This window comes from Anolis carolinensis, chromosome 2 (genome assembly GCF_035594765.1).
Source record: "Anolis carolinensis isolate JA03-04 chromosome 2, rAnoCar3.1.pri, whole genome shotgun sequence".
Classification (NCBI taxonomy): Eukaryota; Metazoa; Chordata; class Lepidosauria; order Squamata; family Dactyloidae; genus Anolis; species Anolis carolinensis.
Window position 1 is genome coordinate 250,755,241 of NC_085842.1, and position 19,529 is coordinate 250,774,769.

The 19,529-nt window shown below is 41.8% G+C and overlaps 1 protein-coding gene and 1 long non-coding RNA gene across 3 annotated transcripts in view; one reads left to right on the forward strand and one right to left on the reverse strand.

The window, feature by feature from the left end:
* Nucleotides 1–4,909, reverse strand: part of frmd3 (FERM domain containing 3) — a 143,202-nt gene extending 138,293 nt beyond the window's left edge. For both annotated transcript variants that reach the window (XM_062972020.1, XM_008103259.3), the window contains exon 1: nucleotides 4,760–4,909. In XM_062972020.1, coding sequence (XP_062828090.1) covers nucleotides 4,760–4,909 — 150 coding nt within the window. The remainder of the gene's footprint in view (nucleotides 1–4,759) is intronic.
* A 127-nt stretch (nucleotides 4,910–5,036) lies between these two features.
* Nucleotides 5,037–19,325, forward strand: LOC134296627 (uncharacterized). The gene is made up of 2 exons (XR_010003423.1): nucleotides 5,037–5,173; nucleotides 12,165–19,325. It is a non-coding gene; the product is annotated as an uncharacterized LOC134296627 (long non-coding RNA).
* The last annotated feature ends 204 nt before the right edge of the window (nucleotides 19,326–19,529 follow it).

Consider the following 19,529-nt stretch of genomic DNA (forward strand, 5'->3'; position numbering starts at 1 on the left):
CTCCCTTCCTTAGGCTGTAAATTGTCATTTTTTATGATTTATAATAGTCTTTTAGAGTTTATTAAAAACTGCAAAACAGCGAATCCACGAAAAGTGAACCACGAAGTAGTGAGGGAACACTGTACATTATTTTACACTGACTCTTTGGATATTGATTACTTTCTGTTGCAATCATTTGTCTTTGTAGGCAATTGTCTGACTGCACTTTGACTCATGGAAAGTTGTCTGTAGTGGTAGAGAGAGCAATAATAATCATTTATAATAATAACGTATTTCTTATAACCTGCCTCCATCTCCCCAAAGGGACTCGGGGTGGCTCACATGGGAACAAGCACTAAAAACATCCATTTGATGTACAATTAAAATATAAAACAATTACAAAATTAACATAATACAACAGTTATTTAAAACATCTTACAATAAACACAACCATGTTTATTAAAAAGTGAAGTGGAATTATTCAGGTTGCAACTGTGGATAATAGGACCATAGAGGCATAAAGTGCTAAGAACCGGGCAGGAGTGATTGGGATTGTGCAGTGAAGTGCAGGCTGATTTATTCAAAAGCGCATTTAAACATCCATGTTTTCAATAAAATTTCAATTTATATTATGTCATTTACTAATAAACGTAGTAGAAGAAAAGAAACAGCAATAAGTAAATTATACCAACAGTATAAACATTTTTTGCCATTGCTGAACTTAGTTGGACCTACAACCCTGTTGCCGGCAGGTGCTCTGAACAATGCACTGGTCCTGGGTAGCAAATAAAAACAGCCAGGCAGCGAGAATGCTGCTTAAAAATTGCCAACCATCTTGTGACATACCATGATGCACAACATACATCTCAGTTGGTGAAAATAATGATTGTGCTAAAGATATGGACACCATGTACTGAAAGGGTTGGTTTTTTTTGTGGAACAGGATCAAACACGTAACTCTTCTTTGAAGCAAGATGCAGACAAGAATTCTTTTTCCCACCCAGAACATTCCACAGATATATAAACCCCACTTGCCTAGTTTCCAACACCTCACAATCTCTGAGGATGCTTGCCATAGATGTGGGCAAAACATCAGGAGAGAATGCTTCTGGAACATGGATACACAGCCTGGAAAAGTCACAGCAACCCAGTGATTCCGGCCATGAAAGCCTTCGACAACATAAGATGAGAACTACTGCCATTAAATACATGCCAAAACACTACACTTTACCCACCTCTTTAATTCTATTTTCCGGCAATAACAAGCATAACCCTGGCAACTCAATGAAAGAGAAACAGCAAGAAAGTACTCTGCTGCCCAAAATATACGTCCTAGCCCTTTTTATTGCGTGAGACCCATTCGCCTTACATCACTTTATTGCCACTTCAAGTCTTCCCACTCATTGTTTGCTTCCTCTCCAACTCATTCTTTTTAAAATAGTATAAGAAAGGAGTGCTCAATCTGAAAGGGGAAAAAGTGTTTTTCTCCTGCCACAACCCAGCCCAGTGACACAATTCAAATTACAGCCGTTCATTCTATTTTTATATGGTAAAGGAATGACGGGGGAACATAGTAAAGGGAAATGTGTGTCATTGTATGGTCACAGGCAATGGCCAATCAGAGCTATGCGATCCACACACAATCACTTTCTGTAAATACAGAAAAAGCACATTTCCTCAGCAACATCGTTTGGAGAGCGGGGTGAAGTGTTCTCAACAGAATAAGATTCCTGTTAGGTAAAGAGAGAACTGGATCTCACATACAACCATGCACAGCAGCTATACATGTGTTGTACTGTTTTTGAAAAACCAACAGTTGCCTAGAAAGGTCTTTCTGAACTTTCCATGCTTTCAGCCCAGAAGCAGAGAACAGATAAGGGTCTGATTTCTCTCAATCTCTGGATTTCTCACCTGCCCCTGTCCCCCATTATACATTGTAAGAAAATGATGGGGGGAACATATTAGAGGGAAATGTGCCATGTGTGGTCAGTATGCTACCCTTGTATAAAGCAACATCTTTTGGACATTGGAGTAAGCCACTGTTTCCATAAAGTAAAGAGATACAGTGGTACAATAAGTTAAACCCTTGTGTTGCTGAACTGCTGACCTGAAGGTTGGTAGTTCTAATCTGCAGGATGGGGTAAGCTCCCGTTGTTAGCCCTAGCTTCTGCCAACCTAGCAGTTTGAAAACATGCAAATGTGAGTAGATAATTGGCAGGAAACTGCAAAAAGACACTCCAAGCAGTCATGCCAGCCACATGACCAGGAGGTGTCTACAGACAATGCAGGCTCTTCGGCTTGGAAATGGAGAAGAGCACCTCCCCCAGAACCAGAGATGAGAACTGCCTCCAGAGCTGGAAATGAAAGGAGAAGCCTTTACCTTTGCCTGTGTATTTGTGTCTCACTGTATTTCATTGTAACAAGGCATTGAATATTTGTCTGTGTTTGTTTATATGCTATAATCCACTTGGGAGAAGGGCGGAATATAAAAATTATTATTATTATTATTATTATTATTATTATTATTATTATTATTATTATATCAGGCACAATAATACACAGCAGCCACACATATGTTGCACCATTTAAAAAAAAAAACAGTTGTCTAGAAAGGCCCTTCTAAACTTTCCATGTTTTCAGCCCAGAAGCAAAGCACACATTCAGGCTTGATTTCTTGCCTGCCCCATCCCCAATTTCATATTGAAAGAAAATGATAGGGGAACATAGTAAAGAGAAATGGTACAGGCGCTGTGGCTATGCAATCCACATGCAATCATTTTCTGTAATGGGGGGCACCACATCTCCTCAGTCACATCTTTCAGCAATTGTGGTGAAGCATCCCTAGCAGAATGCATTTCCCATAAGGTAGTGAGATAACTGGGTCTCATGCACAACAATGCACAGCAGCTACACATTTGTTGCACCATTATTATTATTATTTTTTTTTTAAAAAAGGCCCTTCTGAACTTTCCATGCTTTCAGCCCAGAAGCAAAGAACACATACAGGCTTGATCTCATTTAATCTCTCCGAGTCGTGCTTAGGAGAGGAAAGCGAAGCATAAACAAATATCAAACATGGTCATCATCATCATCACCATTTTCTCTGGGTTTCCCTCCCCCTCTCCTCCAATTTTGCCAGGCAAATCTCTTTTCTGTAAACAACTTCTCCTCAAAAGACAGCCATGTGGGTTGTCGAAGGCTTTCACGACCGGAATCACTGGGTTGCTGTGAGTTTTCCAGGCTGTATGGCCATGTTCCAGAAGCTTTCTCTCCTGATGTTTATATATCTGTGGAAGCTCCAGGGGTGGGAGAAAAAACTCTTGTCTGCTTGAGGTAAGTGTGAATGTTTCAACTGACCACCTTGATTAGCAATAAATAGCCTTGCAGCTACAAAGCCTAGCTGCTTCCTGCCTGGGGGAATCCTTTGTTGGGAGGTGTTAACTGGCCCTGATTGTTTCTTGTCTGGAATTCCCGTCTTCTGAGTGTTAGTCTTTATTTACTGTCCTGATTTTAGAGTTTTTAAATACTGGTAGCCAGATTTTGTTCATCTTCATTTTGTTTCCTCCTTTCTGTTGAAATTGTCCACATGCTTGTGGAGTTCAATGGCATGTTATTTGAGAACACAGAAATGCTGGACCACACTAACAACAACCAACAACCACACAGAGAAGCCATTGAAATCTACTAGCATGTGGAAAATTTCAACAGAAAGGAGGAAACCATGAAAATGAACACAATCTAGCCACCAATATTTGTTTAAAAAACTCTAAAATCAGGACAATAAATAAAGAACAACGCTCAAAAAAGGGGAAATTCCAGGCATGAATCAATCCAGGCCAGCTAATCACCTCCCAACAAAGGATTCCCCAGGCAGGAAGCAGCCAGGCTTTGAAGCTACAAGGTTATTCAATGCTCATCAAGGTGGAATGTGTCAAGAGGAGGGCGACGAAAATGATCAAGGGTCTGGAGAACAAGCCCTACGAGGAGTGGCTAAAAGAGCAGGGCATGTTTAGCCTGCAGAAGAGAAGGATGAGAGGAGACATGATATCTATGTATAAATATGTGAGGGGAAGTCATAGGGAGGAGGAAGCAAGCTTGTTTTCTGTTGCCCTGGAGACTAGGACGTGGAACAATGGCTTCAAACTACAAGAAAGAAGACTCCACTTGAACATGAAGAACTTTCTCACTGTGAGAGCTGTTCAGCAGTGGAACTCTCTGCCTCGGAGTGTGGTGGAGGCTCCTTCCTTGGAGAATGGATGGCCATCTGTCTGGGGTGCTTTGAATCTGATTTCCTGCTTCCTGGCAGGGGGTTGAACTGGATGGCCCATGAGGTCTCTTCCAACTCTATGATTCTAAGGCGGTCAATGGCAACATTCACACTTGCCTCAGGCAGACAAGAGTTCTCTCTCCCACCCTGGAGATTCCACAGATATATAAGCCCCACTTGACTAGTTTTCCAACAGACCTCACAACCTGTGAGGATGCCTGTCATAGGTGTGGGCGAAACGTCAGGAGAGAATGCTTCTGGAACATGGACCCACACTGCCCGGAAAACTCACAGCAGCACAGCCATGCGGGTCTCCCTCTCTCTCTCTCTCTCATGATGGGCAGAAGAGGCCAAGGGCTGCGTGGATGGAGGCAAGGCAAGGGGTCTCCACAAAGGGTGGTTGTGTGGCCAGAGAAGGTGGGAGTGGGCAGGGACTGAGTCCACGCCGAGACAGAGAGAGAGAGATGGAGAGAGGGAGGCAGGGGTGCGAGTGTCCCGCCGAGGCGCACTCACCTGGATGTGGCAGGAGATCTCGGAGTCGTCCAGGAGCCGGATGGTGCATTTCATCTCTTGGCTCAAGGACCTGATGCTGGAGCTCCGGAACCGGATCATCTTCATGCCCCTCCTGCCCCCTCGCCTCACGCACTCGCAGGGGGAGAACATGCACCGCAGTCCCGGCAGGGAAGGAAGGAAGGAAGGAAGGAACGCAGCAAGGAAGGAAGGAAGAAGGAAAGAGGCAAGGAGCGATCACAAGGGAGCGACCTAGCAGCGCCTGCCGGGCGGCTCCCGCTGCTGTTGCTGGGCGAACATGATGCTGAGGAGGAGGAGGAGGAGGCTTCCCAGGCGGAGGCTGATCCTGGCCAAAGGCAGCAAGCAGCAGAAGCTCCACCAAAGGCCTTTGCGCCAACCCCGCCGCCGATGATGATGGTGATGATGCTGCCGCCGCCGGGAATCCTCTCTCTGTCTGTCTCTCAGTCCCTCCCTCCCCGCGCTGTCAAAGCCCCTCCTGCGTCAGGCTCCGCTCCCTCCTGCCCGCCCGCCTTCCCTTTCCCTTTCCCTTGCCTTTCCCGCCGCTGCCGCCTTCGCCCTCTGCCTGCCTGCCTCTCTCCCTCCTCGCTCGTCTCCCTCGCCCCTCCTTCAGCCGCGTTTTTCTCACGTTGTCTCCCTCGTCTCCCCTCCCCAGGCCTTTCCCCCTGTGCGCCCTGTAGAGATGTATGGAGTGCTTGCTTGGAGGATTTCTCCCTCTCTTTGAAACCTTGCAAGAGGTGGCTGTTAGAGTAGGTCAGACCCAGTTCTTGACTATTAAGAAATGCAGCTATTTTTTTATTACTGTAAATCAGTGGTTCCCAAGCTTTGTTTGAACATGGTCCATTTGGCCAGAGACCCCTCCCCCCCCCCGATGGATTGTCACCTTGACGTGGTGAGGGGGCTTGCGTGGCCAATGAACCTGCGGACACAACCACAGGAGTCACACGCTCCCAGGAGTGGCCACAGGGGAGGATCCAGACCAAGAACAATCCAAAGATCTCAACGGTGGAGCAGGCGGAGGATAACATGGTACATGTTACAATGGCTGTGAAGGCGGAAGAAGGTTGCAACAGACCGAGAAGCCACTCTCGTGTTAATCACACCACTGCTGGGACCTCAATCTGTGAAGACTGTGTGTTGACCAGCCGTGCACCAACCTCCACACATTAAAAAAAAAATCATGCACAGGCGTCTTCCAAGAAATGGAGGACCATCATCCTCGAAATACAAGGGATCGCCTAAGTAAGGCCAGAGACCACTTTGACCAGGAACCATTCTGACCAGGGACCACTTTACCAAGGCCCACTTTGACCAGGAACCACTTTGACCAGGGACCACTCTGGCCAGGGACCACTTCGCCAAGGCCCACTTTGACCAGGAACCACTTGAACAGGGACCACTATGACCAGGGACCACTTCGCCAAGGCCCACTTTGACCAGGAACCACTTGAACAGGGACCACTCTGACCAGGGACCACTTCGCCAAGGCCCACTTTGACCAAGAACCACTTTGACCAGGGACCACTCTGACCAGGGAACACTTCGCCAAGGCCTACTTTGACCAAGAACCACTTTGACCAGGGACCACTCTGACCAGGGAACACTTCGCCAAGGCCTACTTTGACCAAGAACCACTTTGACCAGGGACCACTCTGACCAGGGACCACTTCGCCAAGGCCCATTTTGACCAGAGACCACTTTGACCAGGGACCACTCTGACCAGGGACCACTTCGCCAAGGCCCATTTTGACCAGAGACCACTTTGACCAGGGCCCACAGGCCAGGGACCACTTGAACAGGGACCACTCTGACCAGGGTCCACTCTGACCAGGGACTACTTTGACCAGGGGGCATTTTAACAGGGACCACTTTGACCAGAGCCCACTCTGACCAGGGCCCACTTGGCCAGCGCCCACTTTGACCAGGACCACATGGCCAGGGGCCACTTTGACTGGGGGCCACTCTCCAACATTAGTACCAAAAGGGTTACGAATCAGTTTTGATCAACTTTAGATTCGGTTTGGTTATCTGGGGTGCTGATTCTGAAAATTTCATTGGATAGACCACATCAGCTCTAGTTTCTGATACAGAGCATATGCCATCCACCAGTCCCCATCTGCTCGGCCACAGAAAACAATATTTAATAATCTAGAGCTGATGTTGTTTATCCAATGCAATGTTCAGCTCTGCGGAACAGAGCGAAAATAAAATAAAGAGAAAGGAGTTTCACGGACTGGATTTTCATTCTCGTGGCACATACTGGGCCACAGTCCACAGGTTAAGAACCACTGCTGTAAATAAACCTTTTGTGATTTTTTAAAGATCAGGCTCTGCATCTTTGCCTACCTGAGCTCTGGATTCTTTAAGCACCTCACACTCTGCTGGCTAATAAGCTGAATGCTCAACTTTTTGTATCCTGTTCCAAACCATGAAGGCTCTTTTATGATTTGCACACAAGATATTTGTTGATCTCATCCTTCCAACAATTTCCTTAGATCTTTCCAACAATCCCCTTCAAGAACACCTCCCAAATTGATTTCCATAGGTGTGGCTAACAGGGTTTGCATCTGACAGTCCAAGATGCCTTAACAGCCCCTTCGCTACTGTTTCCAGCCCATAAGCTTCACACATAGCACCTCTTCGCAAAGGTCTGGGACCAGGAATTTTTTCGAGAATGTTTAATTTATTGTATTAATTTTGTGCATCCAATGTTGCATTTTCTAATGCTGCTTATGAGAAATACTTATTGTTAGCTTTATGATGTTATGAATGGCCTCATTAGAAAAGGTCTACCTGTATAATGGGACCTTTTATAACATTCTGTATGTGATGGATGGAGCCCCCAGTGGTGCAGTGGGTTAAAACACTGAGCTGATGAACTTGCTGACTAAAAGGTCGGCAATTCAAATCCGGGGAGTGGGGTGAGCTCCCGTTGTTAGCCCCAGCTCCTGCCAACCTAGCAGTTTGAAAACATGCAAATGTGAGTAGATCAATAGGTACTGCTCTGGTGGGAAGGGTTTAACATTACTCCATGCAGTGATGCTGGCCACATGACCTTGGAGGTGTCTACAGACAACGCCAGCTCTTCGGCTTAGAAATGGAGATGAGCACCAGCTCCCAGAGTCGGGCACTACTCGACTTAATGTCAGGGGAAAACCTTTACTTTTACTATATGTGATGGGTTAACATTTCCATTATTAGCCCAAGACCTGGTGAGGCTACAATTTTCATCAGCTCCAGATGTGATCTGCTGCAAAGCCCACCAGGGCCACATCTGGGCAGTTGCAAGTCCCATCAGCCCTAGATCTTGCCTGCTGGAAATTCCATAATTTCCAGATTTGGCTGGGTTGCAACTGGCAATGACAGGCTCTCTGAATGTGGGTGGACTCCAGCTCCCAACATCCCCTATTAGGTCTCACTGAAAACTCAACTGGTATTTAAAGTTAGATAATAATAATAAAAAGAAGCCCCCAGTAGCGCAATGGGCTAAACCCTTGTGCCAGCAGACTGCTGACTTGAAGATTGGGTTGCTGACCTGAAGGTTGTCAGTTCGAATCCAACCCGGGGAAAGTGCGGATGAGCTCCCTCTGTCAGCTCCACCTCCATGCAGGGACATGAGAGAAGCCTCCCACAAGGATGGTAAAACATCAGAAGTTACATCTGGGCGTCCCCTGGGCAACATACTTGCAGACAGCCAGTTCTCTCACACCAGAAGTGACTTGCAGTTTCTCAAGTCACTCCTGACACTAATAATAATAATAATAATAATAATAATAATAATAATAATAATAATAATAATCTTTATTTATAAACTGCCCTATCTCCCCGAAGGAACTCAGAGCAGTTAACAACAATATGGCAATCATTCAATGTCAAAAGAAAATGAAACAAACAGTTTACATTAGACAATATAAACAACCTAACTGTAACTTAATAAAAAGTGATGACAAATAAAGACTAAAAAATGAAAATAAGAAATTAAAATAAAAAAATCATAAAATACAAAAAACCTGATAAAGCACACTTATATATATAGCTGTGCCCGGCCACGCGTTGCTGTGGCGAAGTATGGTGGTATGGGAAATAAAGTACAGTAGAGTCTCACTTATCCAACACTCGCTTATCCAACGTTCTGGATTATCCAACGCATTTTTGTAGTCAATGTTTTCAATACATCGTGATATTTTTGTGCTAAATTCGTAAATACAGCAATTACTACATAGCATTACTGTGTATTGAACTAGTTTTTCTGTCAAATTTGTTGTATAACATGATGTTTTGGTGCTTAATAAGTAAAATCATAACCTAATTTGATGTTTATTAGGCTTTTCCTTTATGCCTCCTTATTATCCAACATATTCGCTTATCCAACATTCTGCTGGCCCGTTTATGTTGGATTAGTGAGACTCTACTGTATTGAGGAATTGGTGGTAGTTAAGGTAAAGGGTCCCCTGGGCTGAGTGGGTTGCTAGGAGACCAAGTGAGCGGAGCTTAGCCTTCTAACTGGCAGCAATTGGATAAAAACAATTATCCCTCTCCCTCTAATTAGGACTTTATTTTTCTTTTCTTTTTGTTGTATCAACCTGGAGGCATGGATGAGGGGTTGTGATGTCAATTTTCGAGGTTGTGGGGTGTTTACTTTTGTTGTTTTGTCCGCTGCCATGATGCCATCACTCTTTTATATATATAGATATATATACACACCAAGTTCAGTGTTCCCTCACTTATCATTGGGGTTAGGTTCCAGGACCACCCGCAATAAGTGAAAATCCACGAAGTAGGGAGACTATATTTATTTTAATATTTATACATTATTTTAATAGTTATGCACTATTTTAAGTCTTTATCACCCAACTGTGTGTTGATAAATTGCCTCCTTCTCCTCCCGTTGCCGCTTGGATTCCTTTTCTCTCCCTTTGGCTTCTCCTTCCTCCCTTCCTTAGGTTGTAAATTGTAATTTTTTATGATTTATAATAGTCTTTTAGAGTTTATTGAAAAATCACAAAACAGCAAATCAGTGAAAAGTGAACCGCGAAATCATTTGTGGATGATGATACTTTCTTTAGCGACTGTTTTTGAAGATCTGTGATTTGGAGAACATAGTTTCACTGAAACTGGCTGGGTTCAGAGGTAGGGTTGTGGATTTCATTAATACTCTCCTCCTCCAATAGTCCTCCATTGTTCCCTTTACTTTTACGCAATCTCCTTTTGTTTTCAAATAGCATTTTTATATTGCCAGGCTTTAAATCTCTGATGCATTTCTTTCATACTTGCTGTGATTGTTTTTAACATTGAGTTTTACTTTTAAAAATAAATATCTGTTGGAAACTGTGAATTGAAAAGTGGTATAGAAATATTTTAAATAAAACAAATGTTCTGCTGTTCCCTTCCTATAGAATTTTCATTATTTTCTTCAAGGCTTCTATTCTTTCCCTTTGTCCACCACCTACTTGCTTTTACCCAGCCACTCTATGCATTCACGTTAACAGCTGGACAAAAATTGGTCACAATGGGTTTGGCAGCTGTCGGGGTAAGCCTTCCCAGTTCCTAAAAATGTCTCGTTCTGCCAAGTGGAGGATGTAAATCTTGATAATATTAGCTCTTTGGCGCCTTTCTTGGCACCCAAACCAGGCCTGGGAGAATGGGGTCACAGCTTCACATTTTGAATGCTCAGCTGTTACCTTACCAACCTGTAAAAAAGAACATAAAGATTAAAAGTAGTGCTTAGTCTGTTGCACTCTGTTTATGATGTTGGATACAAAGAAGCCAATAGTAAATAATAATGACCAAGAAGAACATGTAATTAAACCCTATTACATTGCAGACATTCAGTATATGCACAGTCATGAATTAATCAAAGCCTAAATATATGGTGATGAATACAGAATAAAGGGATGAGAGAGAAATGGTCATTAACCCCTCCAGTATAAATAGTTGTTGCTGCTTTCAGGTCATTTCTAACTTATGACAACCTGAAGTCTAAGGGACTTTTCTTGGCAATATTTGTTCAGACGGAGATTGCTTTTGCCTTCCTTTGAGGCTGCGAAAGTGTGACTTGCTCAAGGTCACCCAGTGAGTAAATATTGTTGTTCTGTTTTTGACATATCTAATACTTAACACATGCAACACTATATACTTAACAGAAACAAGGGACAGTTTAAGGTCTCCTGGCTGAGGCTGACTCATCAAAGCTTTGTATTTCCACAGTCACAATAACATTTGCTGGATTGTTTGCAGCTTGAGAAGATTGTCTCATATGTGAGGCATCAGACTTACTTTTCATGCCTCTGAATTAATAGCCAAATTGACAGAAGTGTAAGATTAACTCCCAATGGATATGATATAATATGTGCAGTTTTAAAACAAATACTTTTACTGTAGGCACATATTTGTTTAACGTACATCTCACCAGAATCTGTATGACACAGAGATGCTAATACATAGCTAGCAGCTACAGCTTTGTACAGACTGTGCGCCTTCTATTCTGATTTGTGACCACAGATGACTTCTTTTCCTACTGACTTGGCCACATAATATCCGTCCCTCAACATAGACACACATAATATACCCAGCTTGCCCAGTCTAATGGGGTGTTTCTACAGATTCCTTATGCTTGGGTAGCACGCTAAATCAACAGAGAACATTTGCAATTAGTCACAGATTAAGACTCATCTTGTGGTATGCCAAAACCTCATAATTATTGCTACGGATTGCAAATGAGATGATACTGTGGTAATCTGAAAGCTGTCACAATCATAATACTCCAGGGTCCCATGTGTAGAATGACTGGTGAAGTATGCAAATAGGTAGGCAAACAAGAAGCAAAGGACTTTGCCAGAGCATTTCGGGTGGTGGTGCCACATTTGTGTAATGCTGTCCTGAGAGAGGTGCAATTTGCACCCAGCCTAATTTCTTCTTGGCCCCAGGATAAGATTTAAAAAAAAATCTAGATATTTTTAATAACGTACTATCTGTACGTGTGCCTTCAAGTCACTTATTGACTTATGACCACCCCATGCATTTCTTGGGGGATTCTTAGGCAAGGAACCCTCAGAGGTGGTTTTGCCAGTTCCTTTCTCTGAAATATACCCCCATAGCACCTGATATTGTCTCCCATCCAAGTACTAACCAGGGCTGACCCAGCATAGTTTCCAACATCAAGCAGGATCTGGCGCCTTTAGGGTATTTAGGCTCTTGACAATGAATTAACAGTTTATTAATTGTATGCATGGAAGATGGCTGCTGATTGAGGTTTCTGGTTGGTTGGTTGGTTTCTGGTTTTGTGATTATTTGATTTTAACTTATCCTGGAATGTATTTTTTTAAAATTGTGTTGGGTTTTGGTGTTATGAAATTTGCATTTTCATTATTTTCATTTGTTTTATTTTCAGTGTGGCAACCAGACCGATTGACAATTGACAAATAGAGGGAGAAAACGTGGAGGCAGTGACAGACTTTATATTTCTAGGCGCGAAGATCACTGCAGATGCAGACTGCAGCCAGGAAATCAGAAGACGTCTACTTCTTGGGAGGAGAGCAATGGCCAACCTCGATAAAATACTGAAAAGCAGAGACATCACACTGGCAACGAAGGTCCACATAGTGAAAGCAATGGTATTCCCCATAGTAACCTATGGATGCGAGAGCTGGACCATAAGGAAGGCTGAGTGAAGGAAGATAAGACGCTTTTGAATTCCTGTGCTGGAGGAAAATCCTGAGAGTGCCTTGGACCGCAAGAAGATCCAACCAGTCCATCCTCCAGGAAATAATGCCCGGCTGCTCATTGGAGGGAAGGATATTAGAGGCAAAATTGAAGTATTTTGGCCACATCATGAGAAGACAGGAAAGCTTGGAGAAGATCATGATGCTGGGGAAAATGGAAGGAAAAAGGAAGAGAGGCCGACCAAGGGCGAGATGGATGGATGGTATCCTTGAAGTGACTGGTTCATCCTTGAAGGAACTGGGGATGGCAACGGCTGACAGGGAGCTCTGGCGTGGACTGGTCCATGAGGTCACGAAGAGTCGAAAACGACTGAACGAGTGAGACGACGACAACGTTGTATGTCATCTACAGAATGATGGAGACATTTTAAAATAATACATTTTAAAATGTATTCATCATTTTCTACATGACATATATTTTTGTTACTGCCACTTGACTCAATCTGCAGAAACTAAGTTTGCCATTTTTCTTTCTTTGTGTTATTTAATAATTTTATTCAGTGGAGAATTGTTGATTCTGAATAATCTGGTTAACTACTTCACAATCTAGAGAGGCTCAAATACTTTGTGCAATTAGGATTAACAGGAAAAACAGTTTTCTGGGCCTGAGCTCTCTCTTTAGTACACATATTCAGACTTAATTTCTAATCCTGACAGTCAAAAACCAAAGCTCTAGCCAATTCAAGTTTGAGATTATAATGACATCATCATCTTCAAATAAATTGACTAAGGAATATAGTTGACAGCAGTTAACAAACCCAACATATAAATACAGAAATAGTTTATTTTGATTAAGATCCAACAGGGTTATTCCATTAATGCAAGGGTATTTTTATTTATTATTTATTTAGCTATTTCTAAGCTGAAAGGCTTCCACAACTTCCCCTCCAAAATAAATAAATAAATAACACACACACACACACACACACACACATATTCATCCATTCCTTTTTTATGCTTCCAAATAAGGTAAGATGACTGTTGGCTTGTTATGTTGCATGGCATCATTGTGTGCTATTTTGTATCAATCAATTTATTAATGCTCCGACTAATGGTAATATGCATTTACAGAAACAACACCAAAGAGACATTTATACAAAACACTGTAAAATCCAACTGTTAAAAGTAGGACGCAAGCAGGATAAAACAGAGTGTGCAAAATATACATTGTGAGGTGCAGCGACACAAATGCAACATATGCTAAAAACTGCACATTTACCAGTAAGAAGCCAATATAAAAATGCTATCTTATAAGCGACCCCGATTCCCCATAGGAGATGGTGGTGTGATATAAATAAAGTTTTATTATTATTTATTATTATTCTCTGGTTGAAAAATTCCCTTTCCAGGTCTAAAATGGTCCAGGCAATGCTTAAAACACGGTCCACTTCCTCACCACCATGGCCTCTATAGTTGGAGAAATTTTAGTTCCTTATTAAAAAAGTAGAAAAACATTATGTACAGGGAGGGACCCCCAAAGTGTCATGGGAGGCAAAAGCTATCCTTTTAACAATTGGAAATTGCGAGTTCCATATATGACAGATGGGCAAAGGGGAACCCTCTGGAAATGTAAAAGCCTTCTGAAACCCCTGGGGTTTAAAAAATGTTTTTACACCTAAACACCTTCCATGAAGTGCTGGGTCTATTTCCACCACATTTCCTACCCTCGAAGACAACTGAGGCCCAGGAGAGGGGTTTTGGAAACAAGAAATGAGCAGGTGTTGACTTCCACTCCTTTTCTGTTTTCGAAAAAGCCTCTTCATCTTCTTGACAAAAAAAAACTTTTTAAAAATCTAACTCTGTGATAGAATCACCACAGATCAGAAATTACTTGAAGGCACAAAACTGCAGCAGCAGCAATGCTATTTCAAGAACTATTAACTGAAAAGCAGTGCAGTGTTCCCCCGCTATTTCGTGGTTCGCTTTTTGCAGACTCGCTGTTTCGCTGTTTTCTAATAAACACTAAAATAATATTATAAATCATAAAAAATTATGATTTACAGTGGCAGTGGTCCCAGTTGGGTGCGGGAGGCGGTTGAAGAAGGAGCCCAAACGGCAGCGGGAGGAGAAGGAGGTGGCGCCATGTTCCCCTGCCTCTTTCTTCCCTTCTTTCCTCCCTCCCACCCTCCCTCTTTCTACTTCCTTCCTAAGGAGAAGCCTAGCGTCCCTACTTCGCAGATTTTCACTTATCGCGGGTAGTCCTGGAACGTAACAATATATGTGTTGTTGTTGTTGTTGTTGTTGTTGTTGTTGTTGTTATATTTGTTACGTGCAGGCTTAATGAAGTTACCTTGTCTGTCTCCTGAGGAATCTGTATAATGACCAATTAGCAACAGTAAGAACAGACCACAGACCTCTCCACTTCCAGAGAGTTGGATAACTCATAGATGTAGCACAGGATGTACTGGTGAAGGAAAGTATAACAATACTAATACTAATGGAAAGCAGAACATTAGAAAAACACAATGCCATTTGATGTGCTTAGAAGTACAGTAGAGTCTCACTTATCCAACATAAACAGGCCGGCAGAACATTGGATAAGCAAATATGTTGGATAATAAGGAGGGATTAAGGAAAAGCCTATTAAACATCAAATTAGGTTATGCTTTTACACATTAACATTATGTTATACTACAAATTTGACAGAAAAAGTAGTTCAATACACAGTAATGCTATGTAGAAATTACTGTATTTACAAACTTGGCACCAAAAATATCACGATGTACTGAAAACATTGACTACAAAAAAAAATTGGATAATCCAGAATGTTGGATAAGCGAGTGTTGGGTAAGTGAGTCTCTACTATACATTCCCAATTAATTATACTGAGAGTGAAAAACACCACGCCAAAGACTTCGTTTCTATGCATAATTTCATAAAACTCAACATTTCTGCACTATACAAACATTAAAAGAAAGTAATTGGATAAAATACAGACATTATTTTAAAAATAGATTATAATTCCAAGTAATGTTGAAATAGATTCTTACATAAATTTAATTGCTGATTGCTTAAACAGTAGATGAAAGGATAAAATGGACTTATTGCAGAACCAGTATTGCACCTGAAGTTCAAGTCCTTCAAATGCAATATCTCAGAAACAAATTGCTGGATGTTATTTTTGGCATAAACTCCGCATTCTTTCATTTCATATTTTTGCTTTTCATATTACAGCTTAATTAACAGCAGTGGCAGTATGTTAGTGTTAAGGGACAAATATCCTCATTAAATACTTCCCGCAGAGAAAAGGATTTCCACCGCCTCTTCTTCAAAGTATTGTATCAGTGTCGTCTGTTTCCCAGAAGCCTGGAGAACATGTTTCCAGTGTGTTGTGATTGTAGGCTGAAGATAAGGAAACAAAGGTTCCTCTATGGAAGAATTACAAAATGCTCAGGCCCTTTTGGAATAAATACTGTGGTAACTTCAAGTAGAAATTATTTTGTTACTATTTTCCACATAATCTCAATTAATTTTTTTACTGAGAATCTGCCATATTTTAGTAAAACAATGCAGTTGGCATGACAGGCAGTCAGAAATGCGTTAGCACCTTTTGATTATTAAAGTCTTTTTGAAAGTCACAGGCCTGTATCTTGCTTGAGCTGATTGCTCAAGTATTGTTTTAGGCCCCTTCCACATTGAATTGGATTATATGGCAGTGTGGAGTCAGATATTCCAGTTCAAAGCAGATATTGTGGGTTATCTGCCTTGCTATTCTGGGTTATATGGCTGTGTGGAAGGACCCTAAGATGGTCTATAGATGCAGAAAAATCTTGTCCATGCTTATTCAGAAGAAGGGTTCCTAGACAGAGGTTTATTCCACATTAAGTGTGAAAAAGACAGCAAACAAAAGTGTGTTCTACCTGCTAGCACCTTCTCCCATCAAAATCAATACTTGACTTCAGTAAGGAACTTAACTGTGGTTAGAATGTCCCATAACAGAAGTAGCCCTGAAGTGGGTGTATCTAATAGAGTTGGGTTTCGCAAGCGGAAGTCTTGGTACTTGGAAGTTTCCTCAGATGTTTTTTTTTATTTCCAAGGGGCTTTCCGACATGGACGTGCATCGGAAATATACTTCTGATTTTGAACCATTTACTTTCATTGCTCGGAAGTAATCTAAACTGTTGGGAATTCTGACTCAGACAACTGTGCACTCTCAGGCAAGTCTGCTGGTTGGGAGGCAATGGCTGGGAGGCAAAGCCTAATGCAGGGCTTGCCTCTCAGCCAATCAGGGCTGACATTTGAGGGAGGGGGTGGGGTTTTTAAAGCATTTGGTCCCCGTTACGCTTTAAAAAGGCGGTCGCATGGCCAGAAAGTGACTGTGGTGGCTGGCTGGTGGGTGGCTCTGGCTGTGTGCTCTGGCTGGCTGGCTGGCGGGTGGTGGCTGGCTGTGTGCCCTGGCTAATAGCAGCCTCGTTGCTGGCTCTGTATGTGCTTGCTTGCTTTTGTTTGAAGAAGGGAGAAATATAAAGGGAGAGAAGGGAAAAAGGAATATGGGAGAGAGATTGTAGGAGGCAGAAAGAGAAAGAACAAAGGGAGAAATAAAGATGGGTTGTGAGTTTTCCATGAGTTTGTTTTTTGGGGCAGGCAGGGGAAGGGGGCTCATTTGGTTGGGCATTTTTTATTTGAATTAAGATTTCTGTAAATCAATATATCAGCTTCTAAAATCTGTGTTTGAGTAAATCCAAACGTCTTTCTTTAGTTTGCTTAGTCTATTACTATTATTATTACCTATTTTTTCAAAACATTCAAATCTACCACGGTCCCAAAGCAAGAACCCTATTGCTGTTTGTATTTCCTTCCCTTCCTTAAAGACCATTCTTTTTTAATATTCCATAATTTTGGCTGATATTTTCAGTTCCTTCCTTGAGATTAGTATATCACATACGCATGCAGTGTCTGGAGAAATTCTAAGTTCCAACATACACATAGACTCTCAACTAACCTGGGGAAAACCCCTTTGGTCTCTGTTTATTATTGCCTTTTAATTGTTAATGAGCAGTCATTTCCTTTTCCCTTCCTTCCATATTAAATCTTTTAGGACAATACTTTTTGTAATCCATAATTTTGGCTATTATTTTCAGTTCCTTCCTTGAGATCAGTATATCACATAAGTGTGCAGCGTCTAGATAGGACAAATTCATTTATTGCCAATTCATCTCTTAACAAAAACACCTGGGGAGGAAGGCTTTGTCCCCATGTTTGGGACCAGAGCCATGTTGCATCTAGTCTGGGCTGAGGTCCAGATCTAGATTATTTCTGTGCCCCTAATCTCATTTGAAACACTCATAAATGCACATCTTAGTATTATCTCTGGCTGGAGAGGAAGGCTTTGGTCCTCCGTCTGGGGTCAGGCCCAAGTTACATCTAGTCTGGGCCGAGGTCCAGTTCTAGATTATTTCTGTGCCCCTAATCCCTTTTCAAACACTCACAAGTGCACATCTTAGTATTATCCCCAGATGGAGAGGCTTTGGCCCTCAGTCTGGGGTCAGGCCCAAGTTACATCTAATCTGAACTAGTGGACTGATTTGATTGAGATCAGTGCTGTCTTTATGCAGCCACGCCACTGAGGACGTGAATCTTGTTCTTGCTGAAGGCTACAGTAGTACTGCCATGCTGGCCATTGTTTATAGTAATCTTAATACGAGATCAGACAGTTTAATGATTCTAGGATGAATCTGTTGGTTTGGTTAATATGAGAGAGAGAGTCGATTTTTAATTTTAAAAGGTTCTGTCAAAACTTTAAAAATTTACAGTAAATTAGTACACATATGAATATGTCTGAAAGTTGGGGGGAATGATCCCCTATTACCTTGTATCATTCTCTAGAAAATTCAAAGAGGTAGCTCTTTTATTTTTTTTAAAGGATTTCATTTTTTTAAAAAAAATCCTTAAAAATCAGTGGATCATCTAAACGTGAGCTAACAGTGGAAGATGTGTTCTGCCACTGTAGCAAATTTGATCAGGATAGCTCAAAAAATGAGAGTGGAAGGATCCCCTGAATTTGCCCCCCTGGCAGTACTCTTTTCCCTATTGAACAAGCGCATCCGCCATTAACGAAGTACTTACGAAGATTCGGAAGTTTCATAAAGTTTTGAACTTTTTACCTCCAAAATTAGGAAATGACTTTAGAAACGAAGCAGCAGCGCCCCCTACTTTTGAACACAGTTTAGAATTTATTTATTTTTTTGGATCGCACAAGCGAAACTGAAGCCAAGTCCAAATATGATGCATATGAAGATACCTGAACATTCAGCAGGTTTCTTTTTCCTGTGTGACTCTTTAATATTTGGAACTATAATGGCTAATAGCAGCCATCCTCAGCAGCAGCCTGTGTCCACTTTCATATTGCTTAGTCGTCCTGTCCCCCGTAGGCTTGACAAAAATCATCACAAGTGAGATGTTGTTCTAATTTTACAATCTTTAGTACAGTTCCTGGGATTACTAATTCATGCAATTCAGATCATATTCCAAATTGCTGGAAACCAAGTCAGTAATGAGCTGCAAGTTGGTCTCAAGAGCAACTGAAATTAGAAGAAATGTATGGGTTCCCTTTCATAATTTGCCAATGGCTTCTTTGGGGATCTTATTTCTTGGAAGACTTCAAGCCAAAGAATATTAATAATATGGCAAACATGCAGGAACCACAGGAGGTACTTGAGAAAACAGCCCTGAATACGTATGAAAACACCAGACCCCCAGTTCTTCTGAGGACTATTGAAAATAAGTGAGCAAAGGTAGCTCTTAGGCACATTTAAATGTAAAATGTATTTGTTATGCAATGCTTTTGACACGAAATAAAAAATAAAGGCACATTTATACTCAAAATTGAATCTTTTTACCCATAGCAATTTGTTTCAAAACAATTCTCAAAACATATGTTGTGAGGGAGGGAACCTCAGCTCAGCTAGACCAAAATAAGACAATCAGCTTGGTAAATAAGGTTTTTTGGCTAAAGAATGCTTATTGTGATGGAGAAGAAGGGAACAAAAATTGAAACCTCAATGGCTTGCAGGATTTATCTTTTCTGTGTGAGC